This window comes from Curcuma longa, chromosome 15 (genome assembly GCF_044706935.1).
Source record: "Curcuma longa cultivar G26 ecotype Majalengka, Jawa Barat chromosome 15, ITB_CL_G26_1.1, whole genome shotgun sequence".
In the NCBI taxonomy this organism is placed as follows: domain Eukaryota; kingdom Viridiplantae; phylum Streptophyta; class Magnoliopsida; order Zingiberales; family Zingiberaceae; genus Curcuma; species Curcuma longa.
Genome location: NC_133875.1, coordinates 2,599,672 through 2,620,044, shown reverse-complemented (window position 1 = coordinate 2,620,044; position 20,373 = coordinate 2,599,672). Strand labels below are relative to the sequence as shown.

Below are 20,373 nucleotides of genomic sequence, written 5' to 3'. Positions count from 1 at the left end.
GCTAACATAGTTGAACGCCCCTTGGACGATGTCCGTACTGGGGGGGGTGATTCATGCTTGGTTTTATCTATCTGAGCCGAAAGGAAGGCGGTCGGCGAAGCTGGTGATCCGAGATGACCGGAGTCTTATGCTCAACCTTGGCAGCTCGGGCCAAAGGGAGTGTTGTCGGTGGAGCTAGTGATCCGATATCACCAGAGATTTATGCTCAACCTTGGCAGCTCGGGCCAAAGGGAGTGTTGTCGGTGGAGCTAGTGATCCGAGATCACCAGAGATTTATGCTCAACCTTGGCAGCTCGGGCCAAAGGGAGTGTTGTCGGTGGAACTAGTGATCCGAGATCACCAGAGATTTATGCTCAACCTTGGCAGCTCGGGCCAAAGGGAGTGTTGTCGGTGGAGCTAGTGATCCGAGATCACCAGAGATTTATGCTCAACCTTGGCAGCTCGGGCCAAAGGGAGTGTTGTCGGTGGAGCTAGTGATCCGAGATCACCAGAGATTTATGCTCAACCTTGGCAGCTCGGGCCAAAGGGAGTGTTGTCGGTGGAGCTAGTGATCCGAGATCACCAGAAATTTATGCTCAACCTTGGCAGCTCGGGCCAAAGGGAGTGTTGTCGGTGGAGCTAGTGATCCGAGATCACCAGAGATTTATGCTCAACCTTGGCAGCTCGGGCCAAAGGGAGTGTTGTCGGTGGAGCTAGTGATCCGAGATCACCAGAGATTTATGCTCAACCTTGGCAGCTCGGGCCAAAGGGAGTGTTGTCGGTGGAGCTAGTGATCCGAGATCACCAGAGATTTATGCTCAACCTTGGCAGCTCGGGCCAAAGGGAGTGTTGTCGGTGGAGCTAGTGATCCGAGATCACCAGAGATTTATGCTCAACCTTGGCAGCTCGGGCCAAAGGGAGTGTTGTCGGTGGAGCTAGTGATCCGAGATCACCAGAAATTTATGCTCAACCTTGGCAGCTCGGGCCAAAGGGAGTGTTGTCGGTGGAGCTAGTGATCCGAGATCACCAGAAATTTATGCTCAACCTTGGCAGCTCGGGCCAAAGGGAGTGTTGTCGGTGGAGCTAGTGATCCGAGATCACCAGAGATTTATGCTCAACCTTGGCAGCTCGGGCCAAAGGGAGTGTTGTCGGTGGAGCTAGTGATCCGAGATCACCAGAAATTTATGCTCAACCTTGGCAGCTCGGGCCAAAGGGAGTGTTGTCGGTGGAGCTAGTGATCCGAGATCACCAGAGATTTATGCTCAACCTTGGCAGCTCGGGCCAAAGGGAGTGTTGTCGGTGGAGCTAGTGATCCGAGATCACCAGAGATTTATGCTCAACCTTGGCAGCTCGGGCCAAAGGGAGTGTTGTCGGTGGAGCTAGTGATCCGAGATCACCAGAGATTTATGCTCAACCTTGGCAGCTCGGGCCAAAGGGAGTGTTGAGAGAAAATCAGAAGTTTCCGAGAGTCCAGGGTCCTGAAAGAAAACTTTCCCCTATTAGTGATATTTACTGTAAAAAACACAAAAGTGCCTGTAAGATCAGCAAAAGCCATCAGGTTAGGAAGGGGCGCAAATATAGAGCGTTCCAGGGTCTTTTCAGCTTCTTGTTGTCGGCACTGGAGAGGTGGTAAGCTCCAGAATCGGTCTTCTTAGTGATTTTATAGGGTCCTTCCCAAGGGGGGGCCAGCTTGCCAACATCTCCTACCGGTTTGACCCTCTTCCACACAAGATCACCTACCTGAAAGGTGCGTGAGATGACCTTCTTGTTGTAAGTTCGGCACATTCGTAACCGGTATGCGGCTAGCTGAGTAGCTGCCTGGTCTCGGGCTTCGGAGACTAGGTCCAGCTCCATTCGTCTTTTATCGCCGTTCTCCTCGTCATAGAAGCGCCTCCGATCTGACTGGATTCCTACTTCTATGGGGACAACTGCTTCTCCTCCATACACTAAGTGGAAAGGAGACATACCTGTGCTGTCCTTAGGGGTCGTACGATAAGACCACAGGACGGAAGGAAGTTCTCCGACCCAACTGCCTTTTTCGTGATCTAACTTTCTCTCAAGTCCTTTGATGAGCTCCCTGTTAATGACCTCCGCTTGACCATTGGCTTGGGGATAGGCCACAGATGTGAAGGCTTGCTGAATGCCAAGGCCTTGACACCACTCCCGAAGCTTCTTCCCTGAGAACTGTCGACCGTTGTCAGAGACAAGACGGCAAGGAATGCCGTATCGGCAAATAATATTTCCCCACAAAAACTTCAAAACCGCCTCCTCGGTGATTCGGGCTAAGGCTTCAGCCTCCACCCATTTGGAAAAATAGTCCACGGCTACTAAAAGAAACTTTTTCTGTTGAGGTCCTGGTGGGAACGGTCCCACGATATCCATTCCCCACTGGTCAAACGGGCAAGAAATAGTAGCTGCTTTAAGGTGCTCTGCGGGCCGTTTGCTGAATGGCTGATATTTCTGACAGGGTATACAGGTAGCTACAAGCTTGGCGGCATCTTTTTGTAGCGTCGGCCAGAAGTAGCCGGATAGCAGTATCTTCTTAGCTAACGTTCTGCCACCAGGGTGGTCCCCACAACAACCGAGGTGAGCTTCTCGCAGGGCATAGTCGGCATCCTCGGGCCCCAGGCATTTTAGAAGGGGTTGAGAGAAAGATCTTCGATATAACTGATCCTCTATCAAAGTGAAACGAGCAGCTTTCTTTTTCAGCAACCGGGCTTGGTTCATCTCGGTAGGCATAGTTCCATCTCGCAGAAACGCCAATAAAGGGGTCCGCCAATCTTCAAGGGTGTAAACCAAAGGCGGGCTTATTTGAGCTACTTCAGCGAACGGCGCGACAACTGGTTCATACACCCATTGGGTTAGAGAGCTGGCAATCTTAGCCAGTTCGTCAGCCCTGCTATTCTCCGAGCGGGGGATTTTTTGCAGCATGACCGCCTGAAATTCCTGCTTTAGCTTGCTGAAATCTTCCACATACTTTTGCAACCGGTCGTTCTTGATTTCATATTTCCCTTCTATCTGTTGTGCCACTAATTGTGAATCGGAGCATATCAAGACTTGAGTAGCTCCTAATCGTTTGGCGGCTTGAAGGCCAGCTAATACAGCTGCGTACTCTGCTTCATTGTTTGAAACTTTGAAACCGAGACAAATGGCAAGTTGGACTTCCTCTCCGCTGGGGGATATCAAGAGCACTCCCACTCCACTTCCCTGTTTATTAGAAGCGCCATCAACATATACCTTCCACTCGGCCTCCGTCTCCTCCCGGGGTACTTCAGACAAAAAGTCAGCTAAGGCCTGTGCTTTAACAGCAGTACGCGGTTCGTACTTAAGGTCATATTCCCCCAGCTCGACGGTCCACTTAATGAGCCTTCCTGAGACTTCGGGTTGAGTGAGAACTTTGCCTAGGTTACTGTTGGTAAGTACTGTAACCGGATGGGAGAGGAAATAGGGTCGGAGGCGACGAACAGTCAAAACCAAAGCCCACGCTATCTTCTCCAGGTTAGTGTACCTTGTTTCCGCGCCTTTTAACAAGTGACTGAAGAAGTAGATGGGTAGATGATTCTTTTCCTCTTCTTTTACCAGTACCGAGCTAACGGCTGCGTTGGTGGCCGAAAGATATAGCCATAATGGCTCCCCAGGCAAAGCTTTGGCCAACCGAGGCAACTGACTAAGATAGTCCTTAAGTTCGGTGAAAGCTTGATCACACTCAGCGTTCCATTGGAACCGCTGAGCTTTCTTCAGCACTTTAAAGAAAGGTAAACCCCGTTCTGCTGCACGAGAGATAAATCGGGAAAGGGCGTTGATGCGCCCGACAAGACATTGAGTTTCTCTGAGGGTCCTAGGTGGGGTCATACGGGCTAATGTCTGTACCTTAGCAGGGTTGGCCTCGATTCCCTTTTCCGTGACGATGTATCCCAAGAACCGACCCACCCGACCACCGAATAGGCACTTAGCGGGATTCAATTTAAGGCCGTAATGCCGCAGAGTACAGCAGGTTTCTTCGATATCAGCTATAAGGGTTTCTCCGCTGGTACTTTTGATCAAGATATCATCTACATACACTTCAACATTCCTGCCCTTCTGATCTTGAAACACTTGGTCCATTAATCGTTGATAGGTAGCTCCAGCGTTCTTAAGACCGAATGGCATCACAGTATAACAAAAAGTCCCATCAGCAGTTATAAAACTGACCTTGTCTTGGTCGTTTACATCAAGAGGTATCTGATGATAGCCCTGATAAGCATCCAACATGCAAAGGTACTCATAACCGGCCGTGGAGTCCACCATCTGATCGATTCGCGGTAAGGGATAGCAGTCTTTGGGGCAGGCCTTATTAAGGTCCCTAAAATCAATGCAAACCCGCCACTTGTTGCCAGGCTTCGGCACAAGCACTACATTGGATAACCAGGTGGGGAACTGAATCTCTTTGATGTAACCGGCTGCCAGGAGTTTTTGAATTTCTACGCGAATGGCCTTATTCTGTTCTGGTCCAAAATGTCTCCTTTTCTGCTTGACTGGGATAGCTCCAGGTACCACGTTGAGGCGGTGTACCGCTATGGATGGAGAAATGCTGGTAATGTCGTCGGGAGTCCAGGCGAATATGTCTTGATTTCGGAGAAGGCAGGCGCCGAGCTTTTCCTTTAATTCGGGGGGGAGTCCGGATGCTATTTGGACCGTAGTCTCACTTCGGTCCGGATGTATTTGCAAAGCTTCCTTTTCTTCAAAACTCTTGTCAGAGGTCGCCTCCTGTATAACATGAACTTCTCCTCCTGAACCTTTTTGCTTTTTCCGGGAGTCGGTACGGATCATGTCTACGTAGCATCGACGGGAAATCATTTGATCTCCCCGGGCCTCACCTACCTTATCTCCTACAGGAAACTTCATCTTCTGGTGATATGTAGAAACTACTGCCGAAAAGGCACTAAGAGTTGGTCTTCCCAAGATGATGTTATATGAAGAGGGAGCATCCACTATGATGAAGGGAACACGCCGGGTTCGTATAAAGGGGGGCTCACCGAGGGAGATCGGGAGAGTGATTTGCCCCAAAGGTTGAACTTCATTGCCTGTGAACCCGTAGAGAGGTGTGGTTAGTGATGTCAGGCTGCTTTCACTAAGATCCATCTGCTGGAAGGTATTGGCAAACAAAACGTTGACGGAGCTGCCAGTGTCAACAAAGACGCGACCAATATCATAGTTGGCTACAGTTGCTCTGATGACCAGGGCATCATCGTGGGGCGCTTCGATGCCCTCCAAATCTTGCGGTCCGAAAAAGATAATGGGACCTTTAGGGGAACTATCACGGCTGACTTCACAAACGTCCGGTTGACGGGTCCCAACCTTGCGAATCTGATAAGGATCCCCCTCAATAGCTCCTCCGACAATCATGTTGATGCGCCTTAGGGGGGCGTTATTATGATCGTCTTCAGGGGCTTCCCTTTGACTGCGGATTTCAGGACTAGCAGGTGCGGGTTGCCGCGGGGGAGGGAGGGGCCTCCGAGGAGATCGATCCCGCTGGCGAGGAGGTTCAGGAGAGGGAGGTCGTGTCTCCTGGAGCGGCTGTCTTGGGGGTGCTTGTACTGCCTGATGAGTCGGTCTTCCTGCAGCACGCTGATTGGCTTCTTGTCTCAATTTGCGAGCGTATTGATGACACTCGCTGAGGTCATGGCTCTGCGTGTTATGGAAGGCACAGAACCGTGGGAGCCATCGACGATTTCCCACTACTTGCCCTGTTTGTCCTGCAACCGTATTTATGGCACGTGGGCTGGATTGCATCGATGCAGGGTGATGCTCCACTTGCGGCCTTCTTTGGAGCTGAGGAGGTGGTCGCTTTTCTGGCCTGTAAGAGCCAGCTGTCTCTCGATTAGGCCCGCTGGAGCAAACATTGGGTTCCTTGCGCCGAGAGGATTGAGCTTCTTCCACATGGATATACTTGACGGCTCGGCTCTGAAGGACGTCATAATTGACGGGCGGCTTCTTGATTAACGACCGGAAAAAATCTCCCTCCAGTATACCTTGTGCGAAGGCACTTATCAGGACCGGGGAAGTGGCGTCCGGTACATCTTGCGCTACGCGATTGAAGCGGCGCACAAAGTCTTTCAAGGACTCTTTGGGCCCCTGCTTGGTAGCGAAGAGGTCTGTGGTTGTCTTGCAATAAGTACGACTAGTGGAGAAGTGCTGCAGGAAGAGATCTTTGAATTCTTCGAAGGAACCTATGGAAGCAGGGGGCAATCGGCTGAACCACCGCAGCGCGGATCCGGAGAGAGTAGTTGAGAAAACTCGACATCTAATGGCGTCCGTATATTGATGAAGAGAAGCGGCGTTTTCGAACCGGCCCACATGATCTTCGGGGTCCATGACCCCAGTATAATCAGCAAATTGATGAGTGCGGAAACGACGAGGCACCTCTTCATCTAAGATTCGGCTAGTGAAAGGAGATTTAGATGATACTATGCCCGTGTTTCCCTCGATCAGAGGAGCTTTTCCTTTAAGAGGGTCCCGAGGAATTGACTCCGCTGCCGACTCCAAAGAGGTACCTTGAGGCTCCAACCCCCCCTGGCCCAGGCCGGCGGGCCTATGAGGATCTTCTGCGGGAGTGTACAACCGCCGAGCGGGTCCTCGTAATGGAGCAGGAGGAGTTACAGCAGGCCCAGCGAGGTCTGCCTGGGGAGGACCTATAGCTCCCCGTTGATGCTGTTCTAAGGCTTGAAGGACAGTAGCCACTACCACGTCTATGTCTGCTTGCGTCAGGTTAGTTGGACGAGGAGGATCGAGAGGAGGTTGCTGGTTGTCCGTCGGCATGTCTCAAGGCAGGACAATTCGGTTTCCCACAGACGGCGCCAAAATATGTTCCTGTTGAGAAGCGCCTTCGAACGAGACGGCTAACTCCCTCAACAACGCCTCGTCCAAGATTAAAAACCAAGAATCTGCAAAGAAGAACACGTGAGATGGAGGGCCAGGGGTTCTCCCTGGCACGACCACTCCGATGCTTAAGTTAGTCGGGGGAGATGAGGAAATCCTCGTTGAAGAAGAAAGAACTAGAGGAGAAAAATTGACAGAGTTTCTGCGTACCTCCCCTCTTTCTTTGAAATGCCGGTCCTTTTAAGGAAGAGAAGAGGTTCTGGAATGTCTTGTCTGGGACATGACACGAAGAGTTCCATCAATGCTAGGAATATGTCCTGGAGAATGTCTAGGAGCATGTCACAAGGCATGGCTCGTTCAGTACCCACGCGGCCTTGTTGACTTGTCATGACAGAGCAGTCCCTTTAGACATGTGTCGTGATGAGACAAGAGAGAGGACACGTGGGATCATCCTAGCAAGTGATGGAAGGAGTGGTCCTTATAAGCTAGCGGATGAGGAAAGGGGAACATCCGAAATGGGTTTCTGCTCGTCCCCAGCGCGAGGTGCGAGGAGACGGAGAGGAGGGGGGTATGCGACCGAGTCACAGCGGATTTCGGTTCATCCTCCCATAGAACGGGCGAGAAAAAAGGGGCGAGACCGAACCCGGGCGGACCTCGGTTCGTTTCCCCGACCAAGAGAGCGCGGAGGACGGGGCGTGCCTGGACCGAAGCGGACTTCGGTTCGTCCTCCAAAAGAACGGGCGAGGGGGAAGGGGCGTGATCGAACCAGGGCGAACCTCGGTTCGTTCCCCCGACCAAGAGAGCGCGGAGGATGGGGCGTGCATGAACCGAAGCGGACTTCGGTTCATTCCCCCAAAGGGGCAAGTGCAGAGGAGGGGTTTGTTTGAGGCGTCTCATGCTTCCGGGTGTGCGATGGACCCGATCATTGGGTAGGACTTGTTTAACCGCGTCCATACCTCCTTCATTTCATAACTCCCATAACACTTGCCTCCCCACTAGTCTAGTCGAAGGAGATGTAAAGTCGACTGACTAGAACAGTGTGGATGTAACAACTTGTTTAACCGCGTCTCATGCTTGCGATGGACCCGATCATTGAGTAGGACTTGTTTAACCGCGTCCATACATCCTTCATTTCATAACTCCCATAACACTTGCCTCCCCACTAGTCTAGTCGAAGGAGATGTAAAGTCGACTGACTAGACCAGTGTGGATGCAACTCCCCGAACAACTTGTTTAACCGCGTCTCATGCTTGCGATGGACCCGATCATTGGGTAGGACTTGTTTAACCGCGTCCATCCCTCCTTCATTTCGTAACTCCCATAACAGTTACGGTTGTAACGAGCAAGCAATTGAGGACCAACACGAACGGGTGGTCCCGGTCCTCCTTTTCGGCCGCCGTCCGGCGGCCGACGGTGAGGCCTCGGGTAAAAATCGTTGATTTAGATTTGAATAACGATTTCATGCAAAATCTACATAGATTTTGTACAAGATTTAGCCGTGCACGCCCTCGAATATCTCACGGCCACGTTTCCACGTGATTCTTCTGAAACATGCCGTGATTATTTCGACAAGTAAATCGATATCTAGAAAGTTGAACTCGACCGCCCGGTTCGGTTCGGAAATGAACCGACCGGCTCAGTTGGAAAATAAAAATAAAAAGTTCCACGTGTTCCTTTTCAGCCGTCCGATTCAGCTCGGAGTTGATCGTACTCAAACTCAGACCGGTTCAGTCTGAACAATCCAGATGCCGATCACTCGCCTTCCGTTGACTTTCAAAAAGTCAACATTAAATCGTTGGTTAGTTTTGACCAACGCGGGGCGGCCGAACCCTCCTTGCTCTATAAAAGTCAACACCCCTCGCTATATTCATCGGAGCTAGTTGGCGATCCTTGACCTTGTTGATCGGTGTGCTGCATGGGTCACGGATTGAGCATGGCGATCAAGGGAGCTGGCCTTCTCCTCTTCCTCGCCGGAGCCGTCTTCATCTTCTGGTTGTCACCGCTCCGGCGGCGCCGCCGCCTGAGGCAGAGCGGCCTCGACGGACCCCTTCCAGTCTTCCCTCTGGGAAACTTAATGGAGATGAGCAGGAAGGGAGGACAAGAACCAGTGCCGCCAGCTTCTCCGGCCGGCGCCGGCGCCGGCGCCGTCTCTCACGATATACACTCTTCCGTGTTCCCTTACTTCCACAGGTGGAGTAAAACTTACGGGAAGGTGTTCGTCTACTGGCTCGGGACAGAGCCGTTCTTGTACGTCGCCGACCCGGAGTTCCTTCGGCAGGCCACCGCCGGCGCCATGAGCAAGAAATGGGGGAAGCCCAACGTGTTCAAGCGCGATCGGAAGCCCATGTTCGGCAATGGCCTTGTCATGGTCGACGGCGATGACTGGGCACGCCACCGCCATATCATCTCGCCGGCGTTCTCCATCACCAATCTCAATGTAATCAAACACCGATTAATCCGTTAATCTTCTTTGTAGCGCTCTGTTCGATGTTAATTAGCGATGGTGCAGAGTATGGCAAGCTTGATGGAGGAGACGACGGAGAAGATGCTGAAGGAGTGGAGCGGAAGGGTGGCGGCGGGGCTGCCGGAGATGGACGTGGAGAAGGACATCACGGAGAACGCGGCGGAGATCATCGCGAAGGCGAGCTTCGGGATGAGCGAGGAGAAGGGGAAGAAGGTGTTCGAGAAGCTGAGGCGGATGCAGGCGATGCTGTTCCAGACGAACCGCCTCGTCGGCGTGCCCTTCGGCGACCTCTTCACCGCGGCGAAGTCGTACGAGGCGTGGCGGCTGGGGAAGGAGATCGACCGCCTGCTCTACGCCATCATCGATGCCAGGAAGCGCCAAAAATCGCATGATGGCATTCAGGAGGATCTGCTCGGGCTGCTGCTGAAGCAGGAGCGCGAGCTGACGACGCGCGAGCTGGTGGACGAGTGCAAGACGTTCTTCTTCGGCGGGCACGAGACGACGGCGCTCGCGCTGACGTGGACTCTGCTGTTGCTGGGGCTCCACCCAGAGTGGCAGGCGGCGCTGCGGAAAGAGGTCATGGAGGTCGCCGGAGAAACAGAGACGGCGGCGCTCGACTCCGCCGTGCTCTCTAAGCTCACCAAGGTCAGTTTTTATCAAAAAGATCGAATTTTTAAACGGTTGATGGAGAAAATATGGAATTTTTAAAGAATTTGGCGGCGAATGTATGCAGATGGGGTGGGTTTGGAACGAGGTGCTGCGGCTGTACTCGCCGGCGCCCAACGCGCAGCGACAAGCGCGGGCGGAGGTGAGGGTGGGGGAGGTGGTGATCCCGGAGGGGACCAACATGTGGGTGGACGTGGTGGGGATGCACCACGACAAGGCTCTCTGGGGGGACGACGCGAACGAGTTCCGACCTGAGAGGTGGTCAGGGGGCGGCGGCGGCGGCGGCGGCGGCGGCGGCGGCGGCGGCGGCGGCGGCGGCGGCGGCGGCGGAGCGCGGTGGGTGCCGGCACAGGATGGGGTTCCTGCCCTTCGGGTTCGGGGGCAGAATCTGCGTGGGGAGGAACCTGACGGCGATGGAGTTCAAGATAGTGCTCAGCCTCGTGCTGCGAAGGTTCGCGTGGTCGGTGTCGCCGGCGTACTCCCACTCGCCAAGGATCATGCTGTCGCTCCGGCCGTCGAACGGCGTTCGCCTCATCCTTCGGAACTTGAACGAAGAGGATAAGAAATATTAAATAAATTATAATTATTTTAAATAATTGTATAATTAATATTTAGTTTAGTTTTGTGTATTTGTAAAATGGCGACGGTGTGTTTAATTAATTAAATTAATAAAAACATGATTAATCTTCTCGTTGAGATTAGGGATGGCAATTAGATCCGATGGGAATCCGTTTTTTTTTTGACCGGGGAATCCCCGAATGAGAAAGCGGGGATGGGGATGGGGAATCCCCGAATCTCGGGGGATGGGTCGAGGATGGTATTCCAAATATTCCCCGTCCCCATCCCTAACTACGACCCATCTTATAGTTAACTTTTTTTATTTTTTTTCTTTTGTAGGATAAGTGGTGTCAAAATTTTGAAAAATTGAAGGAACTTCAAACTTATTGTATCGATTATGCATTAGTTGGATGTTGTTTTAGAGATAATGTTTTGTTTTAGAGTTTAATATTTAGTTTTATAATGTTATTTTGTAAGGATTTTATAATATATATATATATATATATATATTATAAAATTAATATTAAAAAAAATAAGACGGGGATGGGGATGGGTATGGGTATGGGGATACCCATGAAAATATCCGCGGGGAAAACCAATCCCGAAACCCGCGGGGATCCCCGAAACCTGCTGGATACCCGAAATCCGACGGGGATGGGGATGATATTTAAATTATGATACCCGACAGGGATGGGGACGGGGATGGTATATGAGTTTGGGTTTCGGGGACGGGGATGGAGAAGGCTTCCCCACGAACCCCCGAACTCGTTGCCATCCCTAGTTGAGATCGTCTCTCGAGCGTGTCACCGACACTTGGCCAGTAAGCTGATCATGGAGGAAGAAAAAAGAGGACTCTACAAGTAGTGAAAGTTATATAGAAAATGGTGAGAAAAAAAATACGAAAAATCTATTTTATTTTAATTAAGGAGAATATTTTTGCACATAGATTTTGAAATGTTCCATCTAAATAAGAAAAGTATCACATGACTATTGTAATAGCGAAAAGTTATGTCATTCACTATAATGCACTATTATGCCGCATTAATGAGAGTAAGTTAATCATACCATCCCATAATTGTCTATATCCTTTTGGCGGTGGCTTAGTTTAGTAGACTGAGGGAAAGACACGGAGATCGATTGCGTACTAAGCAAGGCACTGGATAAGCTAAAGACCGAGGTGGACTTTGACTGAGAGGAGCCTTAAAGTCGAAGCTCGGAGTAGTGGGGCATAGACTCAAGCCTCGAGATAGAGATCGACGACTTGATCCCGAGCGGAGCCTACTCGCACGGATCGGGTATAGGCTTTCGTGTTGCACTCGGGTGCTGGAGCGGAGTGGAAGCGGCCGAGCTAAGTGGATCTGGCAGAGTAGCCGTGAATTAAAGCTCGGAGTAGGATGCTAAGTCGGATTCTCAAAGAGGTCGGGATTTAGGTCCCAACTTGAATTAGAGACCGGGGGATGCGGGATCCCAACCTAATCTATATATCAGGTTGAGGTCACCGGATCGGGGCGTGAGGTCAAGTCAACCCTCTGTCTAACGTGCCATATATTTGGACCGGACCTTGACTTTTCAGACCGGGTCCTACCGATCCATAACAGCTAGCAAATTATTTTTTATTATTTAATTCTCTCTTTCATTACTTAAATAATTCGATTCCAAAGTACTAAATCGGTGATTAATGTTAACATATGACACACTGAATCCTCTTTTAAAATAATTTATGAATAAATTTAATATTTAAGTAAACTTACAAAATGTTAAATTTTAGCTTAAAATATATTAAATGAATAATTTATATATTTTATACTTGAATGCCATCTATAAACCATTTATAGTAAAAAAATAATATATTTTATTTACAGATATAATAATATCTCAATTGGAATAGATGAAAATTCAATCTTAATTTAATAAACAAATCTAAAAAAGTTGATAAGAATAAATAAATATGAACACAAGTAAACTTTCTAGTTTAATAAATATTTTGAATTCACTTCCAAAGTCAACGCGACATCCCTTATTGCTAAGTACGTCACTCGTTAGGTTGAAATCCTTTAGTCAATTTATATATAAAATGTAAGACCACTTTATATTAAAAAATATGTTTTATTTTATTTTCCATCCTAAAAGTAGTCCTGTTCGAATCTTATGCAAAATTACTATAATAATATTAGAATAAAAATATTTTTCAAATAAATAAATAATCAAAAGAATGGTTGATAATACTATTTTTTTTCTAGTGGAGTAGTAATCAAGAAAGGAACTGTTAGAGCATGTGTTCAACTATTTTACTTTGAATTGGAAAGTTAAGGTTGGCATGAAACTTTACTATGTCGATTGATCCAATAGAAAAAGAAATGACTAAGTGGAGGAACAGCGTAGAGATAAAGCTTTGAATTCCGATAGATAAAGACATAAAGTTTTGGAATTCAAGTGATGAATGCTTTCGCTCCATGTGTTTTGAATAACAACAATAATTAAGTCTTATCTTACCAGGTGAGATTAATTATATAAATTTTTTTATGTTATTAAACTCTATTTTTTACTATATCAACATTTATATTTAAATAAATTTTATTTTATTTTTATTAATTAAATCTTTTTTAATTTTTCTATTACTTATTTAATATGCACATTTATCATAGTTTTACATCACTTATTTGAAACATCTAAATATATATCTATATCATCTTCGTATCTTTCAAAAAAATTTCTCAATAAATATAATTTTAATTCTCTCTAATATTTTTATTTTTTATCTTATTCATCCTTGTATGTCTATACATTCATTCTTCCGACCTGTATCATAAGTTTAAAGTAATTATTGACTTTTTAAGGCGGTCAAAGTCAGCATCCATGGTTCCTTTAATTGGCCTAATTATTGTGGACCAATTTATGCTGCCATTGACTAGCAAACAGCTTTAGATGGTCAAAACTTTAATTAGAGCATTGTTTCAAAGATAAAATTAGTTGCATGGACTTGAGCATTCCAAAAGGAAAACAAAAAATCTACAATTTGAAAGAAAAATGGCCTGCCAAATCTATTTGACAATTCTATACATTTTAATATCTTGAACTAATGGAAGAATAAAAGTTGAAAGTAAAATGATTTGATAAAAGAAATTAGATACAAATGACAGACTCAACACTCAAGAGATCACATCTTGAATCAAAAAGAAGAGAGTAAAATGTCAATCCTTAGCTAATTTTAATACAAACATATATATCACCTCAATGGTAGATAACTAATCCAGTGTGTACAATAAAATGTTAGTGCCATGCTGTGACTTGTATTACTTCAGCTGGCAAGCACAATTGTTCATCCAATTCCAAGAGCAGAAACAAATGAATTCCTATGTGTGAAGTGGATTTACATGGAGGGAGGGGGAGTATTAGGAAGACAAGGCTAGCTCGGCCCAGGCCAAAGGAGACTCCTTGAGTAGGGCAGCAGCTGATAAGTCAATTCCATTCTCCAACGCAGCGGTTATTATTTGCATCGACGGTCTCTTTGTGGGATCGGGTTCGATGCAGAGGCTAACCACGCTGCATATGACTGCAAGGTCTTCTGACTTTGTGTTTTTCAGTTCAGGGTCTACTAGTTTGCTTATCTCTTCTGGGTTGTGAAGATACTTTGTGGCCTGTATAACATAGAAGAACAATGAGCCGTGGATATATAGCATGAATCTAGTAATATGAATCACAAACTGTTGAATCAAGAAGGATTTATCTTGAGACTAGCGACCCCAAATGGCAAACAATGTTGTGAGAAAAATGTTTAAAATGTTTATGTTGACATTTCAACTAACGAACCTCCAAAGGGCAAACAGTGTGATAATGTTGAAAGAAACTTGTGATTTATAGTGAGGCTGTGGTTTCCTCAGTTGAGAGGTGATGAGGTAGCTAAATAGAGGCAATGCAACCTTTAACTTACTTTGACTGTTGTATGAACTGGTTAGAGGGTTCATTGAGAATTAAGTTGCTAAACTACATGGAACAAATGAATATCGGAAGTTTGTAGGAAATAAGAACAAGTTTGGGTTTATGCCCTCAACGTCTGTTCCAAGAGGCTGATGCTGTTTTTGAGTATCAGATATTTTCAAATATGCATCTTACCCAATTTATCAGACACCCTCTTTCCTTGCAATATGGAGGTCTTCCACTGATTATTTCCAGTAAAACCACTCCAAAAGCAAAGATGTTAGCTTGAATTCCCATTTCTTGTTGCTCTCGAGGAACATTATATCCTGGAAGAGAGACTCCGGTGGAGTAACCAGCACTTTTCTTAGATTCTGAGAAAATAATTTTCCAGCTCTCAAAATCAACCAACTGCAAAAGAAAGGTAAGAGGGTTTTGTAATCTTAATCCATTCTGCTAATACAAAGATGTGAAAAACAGAAACCAAGTTAGCAGCAAAAGTCACTGAAACTGGAAAGATGAAAGCCGCAAAAAAAAAGCTCAGACTTGGCTCATGATTATGAAAGGATATCGAGTGAGAAAAATTTATATGATAGATCTCATTAAGTTAATCATGGTTAAGCAACTGAATGCTCTTGATGAAGAGAACTTCAATCAAAGCCGTATCCTAATGCCAATACAAAATTGCTCATTTCGATTGATTTATTTGATTTCCACTGAGAATGTCAGATATGGATTATACATAACAAGAAGGATTTCATACCTTTGGAGAAAATTCTTCAGTAAGATACACTGCATTGGAACTCATCTCAGATAACACAAATGGTGGTTGCAGCTCTGTGTGAAAGTACCTCAATCCCCGAGCAACCCCTAGAATTATTTTCATGCGTCTAATCCAAGATAACTGAGATCCATCACCATCTAGAGTTTAGAAGTCATAGCTTATGTTAATTTGAAAACTTTTACCATATATAATAACTAAACCAGAAAGGTAAGTTTGTGTCTCACTTACAATGTAAATGTTCATATAATGTCCCATTAGAGGCATAACCAAGTACCAGCATCCTTGAAAAAGGTTCATTTTCTTTGCAATAACCAAGTAACTTTGCTAGGTTTTCATGATCTAGTCTAGCCAGATCTGCTACCTGAATAGGTGGAATTTAGATAAATTTTTATCTAAAAAACCAGTCAGTATCTTCAAATAAATTTTCACAAAGTTCAAGTACCTTATTGTGAAAGGATAACTCGAGATAGTTTGTCCATTGGTCTTCTAAGTTGCATAATGAGATAACAGCAACTTCAGTTGAATCCTTCATTGTTCCTTTGTAGATCATACTATGTGGGGAAGTACCAATTATATTGCTGAAATCTTCACAAGCTATTTCAAGTTCCTCTCGGCTAAACCTCAGGACATTTTTTAACATGTCACCATCTATTTTTTGAACAATAAATAAAATATGTCAATGTCAGATTTTTTAACAGTAGCGTTATTCGACAATGAAATATTTTGAAAAACAAATGAGGGCAGGCATTCTCAAATACCTATTGATATTGCCATATCATCCTTCCAACTCATAGTTTTCTTCCAGTGGATTTTCTCCGATGTTTTTAACCTACAAGTCCTTACAGCAGTAGCAATTCCTGTGATAATGAAGACAACTACAAGAAATCCAGTTGTGACCTCCAGAATCAGAAGCCATGCTGGTTGCTGTGGACTCTGATGCTTATTATGCTCACCAATAGATTGTTTATTTCTATCGATTGGCTATTGCCTGATTTTTGTTTGAACGACCTAGATCAAGATAGGAATGGTCCAATTCAATGATCCCATGAAAGATAGTATTCTGAAAATAAATAGCTCTTTCATGTTACAAATTTTCCAACAAAAAAGGCAATCCAAACTTGATGTTGAATGGAAATTCCATCAGAATCAGCTACAAGAGGTATATTACTAAGTAGAACATGTAATAGAAGGAATTGTTGTTGGATATAGAGTAGAAGCAAAAAAAGTACACAAGTGCAAGCAAAGAAGAGATTTTCGGCTTGGGTTTGTATGTGATCTGTAAAGGTGCATGTGTAGTTTAATTTCCTGGTTTCTTTGATTTTATTGATTGCATGACCCTAGATAGTTGGGACTGGCAGAGCTTGTTGACGTAGAAGTTGCTTGCAGAATGTACTGTTAAAACAAAAGAGGATTGTGATTTTCATTTGAATTTAAGCTGTGTGAAAATTTAAAATATAGTTTAACCAACATGATGCTAACATTATGATTCTATATATTTAATATCCTACAATAGGGAGACAGTTCTGAATCATTTCTGAATACTACTGGATAGAAGAAAAACATTTTTGTTCTTTTAGAGATTATTACCAACCACCTTTCCAATGGCTACTAAGTATCTAACTACCAAACAGCTACATTGGTAAATCAAATTAAAAAAGGTTTAAGGATGGCTGTGAAGACTCATGTCTTCTCACCTTGAAGATGGAAGTACTACCAAAAGTGCTAACATACAATGAGGAAGAGCAACATAGTTGTGGTAACGCTTATACAATAAGATATAACTTAGTTGAGTCATTGGTCTAAACATAGCATGTGATTACAGGTAGCCCAATCAAACTATTTTAAGTATTTAAGCTGTGTAATTATTTCATTTTTATTTTTGTGAAAGAGTACAGAAAATGAATTGGTACTGGTACATGACTTAGTCGTTCGTTGCAGAATGGCGTATTTATCTTGAAAGCAGTTTCCTTGGAAACTTGACCTGCAAATGAATCCAAGATAACTTATACCATGTTGAGATCCCATAAGATGAAAGGAACAATTAAAATAATATTGATTACCTTTGAAGATACTTCAAACATGATGGTATTTGTCCAACCAAGAAGTTGTAGGAAAAATCTACCATTCTTAACTTAGATAACTGGCAAAGGCCACCACTTTTGCTATCAGTTGCATGCCTACTTAAAATAAAAGTAAATATTAAACATTTTCAAGAATAATATGTCTTAGCTTTGCATCCAGCACCAGAAAATGTGAAACACATATCCCTATATAAACTACATATAGTATACCTAGAGTGACTATTCAAATGGATGTTCAAGTTTGACTTAAATAACAGCATTGACCTTTGTTTTTCTCATACTCTCATGAATGTTGCTTTGATTATCTCTTGAACCATGAACTAGACTGATAATAAATATGTCTATCATGACTGTAGTTTAACAATCTCCTGAAATAAACCTCTATATTTTATTCCACCTATTGCTTTGCTAATGCCAAAAAATAGCAAATATACATGATCCTGCATGTTGCAGTTAATATAAAGGTTTTACATTTCAAGTTTCAGCCAAGTTTTCCCATAAAATACTTGCTAGTTAGAAATTGTTCGATAAATGTTGCATAAATAATGAAGAAAAAAAATTACTTAAACTGCAGCATCTAGGACATCCAATGGAAAACGCATAGGCAATAGAAATATAGGAAGATTTATAATAATAATAATAATAACACAATTGAGTTTAACGGAGAAATTTGGTACTAGCATTCTAAATAAAAGAAATTTCCTAGTCTGAATATAGTGAAGTAAAAAATTTTAAAAAGCAATAAAGATTGCATTTTGTTAATTGTATAGTCGGTAAAAAGAAGTTTACCGATCAATAGTGAAGTAAAAGTTTTTAAAAAATGGAAAAAGGACAAAAGAAACAGCATAACTTACACGCCGTGCGATGTTGCAGAGACATTTAAGTTGCTGCCTCCTGGAATCTGTCCCCCAAGCCGATTCCTGTCTAATCGTAACTCCACAAGATTTTCTAATTTACCAAGTCCAGGAGGTATGCTACCAGTCAATCCATTGGAATGGAGATCTCTAAGAGGAGAAAGAGAGAGATCAGTGAAACTCAAACTGGCCAGCAAATTTATGATTGCTGAAAATTCCAACCAGCCACTACTTACAATTTATTGACGGCAGTTAATTCTCCAAGTATGGGAGGTATAGGACCAGTGAGCCGATTAATGCTCAAATCCAACACAGTAAGATTCTTTAGCATCCCTATTTCCGCTGGTATCGTGCCTAAAAGCAAGTTGTTGTTCAAATGCCTGCACAAAGACGAGCAAACTTCTGAGAAAGACACATAACACAAAGAACTACTACAAGGAACACATGAAAACCACCTACAATTCTTGCAGACAACCGAGATTTTTAAGTTCTGGAGTAAGAAACCCTTTCAACGACGATCCAGAAAGATTTCTGCAAAACAAAAACCCAGCTCACATTTTGCATGACAACTAAACGATTATCGTCATCAAAATAATCTTAAAAACTATAGACACAAATCTAAAGCTCTGCCAAGCAAACAAACCGAGATCTACTCATGAAGGTCCCTAGAAAAACACAAAATATCTTACAGGGAAACCACACAATCCCGATTCGCGGAGCAGGTGACGCCGGTCCAGCTGCAAGGACTTCCATCGACGGAATCCCAATCGGACAAAGTCGAGAAAGGGTCCTCAAATGCAGCGCGCTTGAAGGCGACCAGCGCAGAGACTACAAGGAACGACCGTAGCTCCGAGGTTACCCTAAATCGTCCATGAAAACGCAACTGATTCGAGATCCCGACGAGATGCCTACCTTCATGGTGGGGAAAGGACTGAACCTGAGCGAGGACGGCCCTCCAACTGAAAACAAGAACTACGAGGAGCCGAAACCCGAGCGATCGCTTCATCTTCTAGCACGCACTGCGGCGGAGAGCTTCCATGAAGATGGCGGCGAAGGAGAGAGGACGACGACGAAGGGAGCGAGGGAGGATTCGCGGAGTCGGTGGCCTTCAAAAGGAGTGGAGAGCGTGGAGAGTGTTTCTTTTGTGGCTTGTGGACTGCTTTAAACAAAGCGCTCTTCCTTCTTCTTTTCATGAATTATTATGGAGAACAGCTTTAATTTTTTTTTAAAAAAAAAATTCTTAATGGATAAGTTTTTTTAAGGACACTCCTTTTTTTTTTTATCATTTCCACTAATTAATTAATTAATTAAAAGAACAGCATTATATTTTTATTTAAAAAATAATTTTATTTTAATGTATTAATATATCAAAAATACTATCATCAATTTATTTAAAATTTTTCAAACTTAATTACAATCTCTAAATATAATCAGAGGAGAACTCACAACTGATTTTTTTATCCTCTTCTTCTTATGCAAAAGGTGGATCCGTCACCTTAGCGGCCCTACACGGTCGGCTCCACGACCATCTGTGAGGAGGTAAATCGAGAAAGTACAGTTGGTTACGACGCAGGAGAGTATTGCCTGGCTTCGTCAGGATTCGAACCCTACTGATTTTTTTATCCTGAATCATGATTGAGTTGGTTATTACGGATCAAATTTATTATAGTAGATAAGAATCAAATTTTATCAAGGTAATATCCTTCCTTGTAATGGTCAATTCTAAAATCTCGATTTGCCTTTTTATAAATGATTATGGGACCGTTGAAGTGACGGATTTCACCTTTTACTACATAAATAATTTTTTTTATTTTTTATTATAATTTAGGTATCTAACTCTTTGAATCAATTAACCTGAAAGATGATCAATCTGATATCATAAAATTTTTCTAGTAATCACAACTGCTACTCGGAATCATGAATTTGATTATATTAGAAGGAGAGTAAACGAGTAAAATCGAACTTAACTATGTTTAAATTTATTTATTTACTTATGAATGTATTAAAATTTATTGATTAAAAAAATCTTATCAAATTTGAATCGGAGCTCAACTAACTAACAATGTTATTTTCTTTATATATTTAAATATTATATTAATTTCTTATTTTTAGTTTATTATAAATAATTTAAATTAAAAATTATAAATTACTTAATAAAAATATATACTTGATAAAAAAATATAATTAAATTTTATAAAGTTATAATCAGTTTAT

General features: G+C 44.0%; 2 protein-coding genes across 2 annotated transcripts; one reads left to right on the top strand and one right to left on the bottom strand.

The window, feature by feature from the left end:
• Nucleotides 1-8,724: 8,724 nt before the first annotated feature.
• LOC141846775 (cytokinin hydroxylase-like) lies at nucleotides 8,725-10,602 on the top strand. Its single transcript, XM_074734819.1, has 4 exons — nucleotides 8,725-9,274; nucleotides 9,347-9,946; nucleotides 10,035-10,228; nucleotides 10,287-10,602. The coding sequence occupies exons 1-4, from the start codon at nucleotides 8,753-8,755 to the stop codon at nucleotides 10,537-10,539; spliced, it is 1,569 nt and encodes a 522-aa protein (XP_074590920.1). The 5' UTR covers nucleotides 8,725-8,752; the 3' UTR covers nucleotides 10,540-10,602.
• Nucleotides 10,603-13,728: 3,126 nt separating this feature from the next.
• Nucleotides 13,729-19,268, bottom strand: LOC141846291 (putative LRR receptor-like serine/threonine-protein kinase At1g63430). The gene is given in 14 exon segments (XM_074734303.1): nucleotides 13,729-14,163; nucleotides 14,639-14,851; nucleotides 15,204-15,361; nucleotides 15,453-15,585; nucleotides 15,667-15,872; nucleotides 15,983-16,196; nucleotides 16,198-16,232; nucleotides 17,135-17,205; nucleotides 17,285-17,401; nucleotides 18,160-18,309; nucleotides 18,396-18,539; nucleotides 18,619-18,690; nucleotides 18,849-18,987; nucleotides 19,072-19,268. Coding segments are annotated over 14 exon segments (1,992 nt in total). The 5' UTR covers nucleotides 19,166-19,268; the 3' UTR covers nucleotides 13,729-13,917.
• Nucleotides 19,269-20,373: the final 1,105 nt, after the last annotated feature.